Source organism: Bufo bufo, chromosome 1 (assembly GCF_905171765.1).
Source record: "Bufo bufo chromosome 1, aBufBuf1.1, whole genome shotgun sequence".
Classification (NCBI taxonomy): Eukaryota; Metazoa; Chordata; class Amphibia; order Anura; family Bufonidae; genus Bufo; species Bufo bufo.
This window is the reverse complement of record NC_053389.1, coordinates 626,699,346-626,702,386: the sequence shown is the minus strand read 5'-3', so window position 1 is coordinate 626,702,386 and position 3,041 is coordinate 626,699,346. Positions and strand designations below refer to the sequence as shown.

General features: G+C 34.6%; 1 protein-coding gene across 1 annotated transcript; it reads left to right on the top strand.

Annotated features, from left to right (window-relative positions):
• Positions 1-263: 263 nt before the first annotated feature.
• Positions 264-1,073, top strand: LOC120986316 (olfactory receptor 5I1-like). Its single transcript, XM_040414830.1, has one exon. The coding sequence runs from the start codon at positions 312-314 to the stop codon at positions 1,071-1,073; it is 762 nt and encodes a 253-aa protein (XP_040270764.1). The 5' UTR covers positions 264-311.
• The last annotated feature ends 1,968 nt before the right edge of the window (positions 1,074-3,041 follow it).

The following is a 3,041-nucleotide window of genomic DNA, read 5'->3' as shown; positions in this document are numbered from 1 at the left end:
AAACTGAGCATGCATGTGTATGGGGGATTCAGAACAGATTGGTCACAACTATCTCACGTGTATGGCCAGCTTTAATGAACAATTATAATTTTAAATCTAATTTATGATACAGGTATGAATTTCTGATGGGATTATCACAAGCAACCACCAACCATTCCTTTGTGAATATATTTATTTTCACTGGCTTTTCGGAAAGATCTGATATAAGAATTATTTTGAGCCTATTGTTTTTATTCATTTATTTAACTTCTGTTTTGGGAAATGGAGGAGTTTTGTTTCTTGTATCTAATAATGTCAAATTTCATATCCCAATGTACTTTTTTATAGGTAACTTGTCTTTTATGGATCTTGTGTACTCCTCTAATATTGTTCCAAAAATCCTGGTTGGCCTTATATTTGATCAAAGATCAATTTCCTATCTTGGCTGTGCCACACAGCTTTTCCTTTACTGCGCTCTCGGCAGTACTGAATGCATCCTTTTTGCCGTTATGGCTTATGATCGTTATATGGCAATTTGTAAGCCATTAAATTACAACTTGATAATGCAGAAGAAAACATGCCTGGGACTTGTTCTTGTAGCTTATATCCCAGGTTTTCTTCATTCTTTATTAGAAATTTGTTCAATCTTCAGTCTTTCCTTCTGTGAATCTAATGTCCTCCAACATTTTGTCTGTGATATTCCTCCATTATTAAGAATCTCATGTTCAGACACTACAATTAATGAGATGATTATATTTGTTTGTTCATTTTTTATTATTATACCTTGCATTATAGCCATTCTGTTCTCATATGGCTCTATTTCTGTCATCATTCTAAAAATTATAGCTGCAGGAGGAAGACAGAAAGCTTTTTCTACATGTACCTCTCATATCACAGCAGTAACATTATTTTATAGCACTCTGCTCTCTGTGTATCTCAGTCCTAAATCTCTGTCTTCTGGAGACAACCTGCATATAGCCACCATCTTTTATACTGTGGTATTACCCATGTTAAACCCACTGATTTATAGTTTGAGAAATACAGACATAAAATTTGCCCTAATATCAACTGTTAGAGTGAAATGTACATTGTAGAAATTTATTATTTTGGACCTCTATTAATGAACATGTCCATTGTCTAGTTTTATCCATAAAATGCCTTTTAATAACTAAGCAGAAGTTTTATTCAGTGGACCAAGCCTTATAGAAAATGTAATTGTTAAAGTTGGTCACAAACATGTTGGCCACCACCCAATGCAACGAGCATGCCAGTATCAGGACACTTGAACTCAAAATAGGCAAAGATAATAGTTGTGATGCAAACACTTTGCACCAAGAGCCATTTTTACAAGGCAATAAGTACACTGGAAGTATACTGGAAGAGGTTAAATACATGTTCCAACCAGTGGACTGGTTAATAAGATTATCATTATGGTCAAGTACTCATTGGGGGTCATTTATCAATAATGACGTAACATACTAACGTAACAAATCAAAAATAGTTATTTGGTTCGCCTCATATATTAAAAGGTGCACACTGCTTGTAAAATGTGACTATAATATCCACTTGATCATCCGCCTATTTCTCTTGATTTGAGGCATTTTAACACCAATAGCACTAAAGTGAGACTTTTTAAAACTGAAATGCATCATTTCAGCCACCCCCCTCTCCCGACCACACTTGCAACTTTTGAAACATATTTGCGACTTTTGAAACATATTTGTGACATTTCCACTGGTAAATTGCGACTTCTGTCTCAGACTCGGGATGTTTTTGTCATTGTTTTGTTTTTGTTGAAAGACAATTTACTGACAAAACCCTGTTCTTTAGCTCATTTATATCATCCTGTTTTAATACTTACCCATCACTTGTTCTCACAACAGGGTTGGTTTTTCTTTTCATAAATGCGACTTTTTGACAAAAAGTCTAATCGTTATGCCATAGATGTGACGTTTTACACAAAACACCACCACATAAGCTGGGTTAATTGTCTGCAACAATTTGAGCCTCGCCCACTTTGACATTTATAACTTATTTCTAGCGTGATGCATTCTTTATGGTGAAAATTATGGAGAAAGCAGTTGGTATATTTGGTGCAAATCAAAATGCCATTCTTTTTGGCGCATTTTACGAGATAATTATGGCGCAACTTGCTTAATAAATGTCTCCCATTGAGTCTTAGGAGACTTAGGTGTTAGACTTAAAGGTCAGAGGCTAGAGTACATTTGATGGTGGTCTGGTTGATTACATAGGTTACATAGTTAATACGGTTGAAAAAAACATAAGTCCATCAAGTTCAACCAAGGGATAGGTAGGTATTACTATAGGAAATACACATTCACAGTTTTTACGCATACCATATAAGCTATTTGGTTTATGGCCAGATTAATACTCCAAAATCCTTAAAAGTGGTTGTACAGTTTTATGTAAAAAACAAAACAACACAAAAAACGCTAAATCATTATATAATGCATGTTTCTTTCCAACATACTTAGATTTTTCAGTTCCTCACATTTTAAGTCTGCTTGCTGTCTTATTAAACGTGTTTAAATACAGAGGATGAAAACCCATACAGACTGAGTCTTTCTCCGAGCTGACATTTTGATGCACTGCATCCCATCTAAGTAATCCTCTGCGAACTAAACAGCTTGGACTTCGCGTTTGCCCCTTCATAGGCTATGATTAAAATATCATCACTGCAATTCATGTGGAGTTGAGGAGAGGGATTTAAATCAAATATACGCTGCAAGACAAATGTGTGCGATTTTTCTATGACTTGTTGCATTGTCTTACAAATACTTATATTAAATATTGGCCAAAATGCCATCGCACAAATACAGACACAGATTTCATGACATCATCACAATAAAACATTGCCGATGCATAAATACAAATAATACTGTGACATCATTGTAGCAAAGTCTAGAAATTAAGACACAAATTATTTTGAAATGATCAACTGAACACAGCCTAGTAAGACAAATATCATTTTTACACAATCACAGTAGAACACAGCCAATGACTATTACCACATACACAGAACATTATGCTTAGCTTATTAA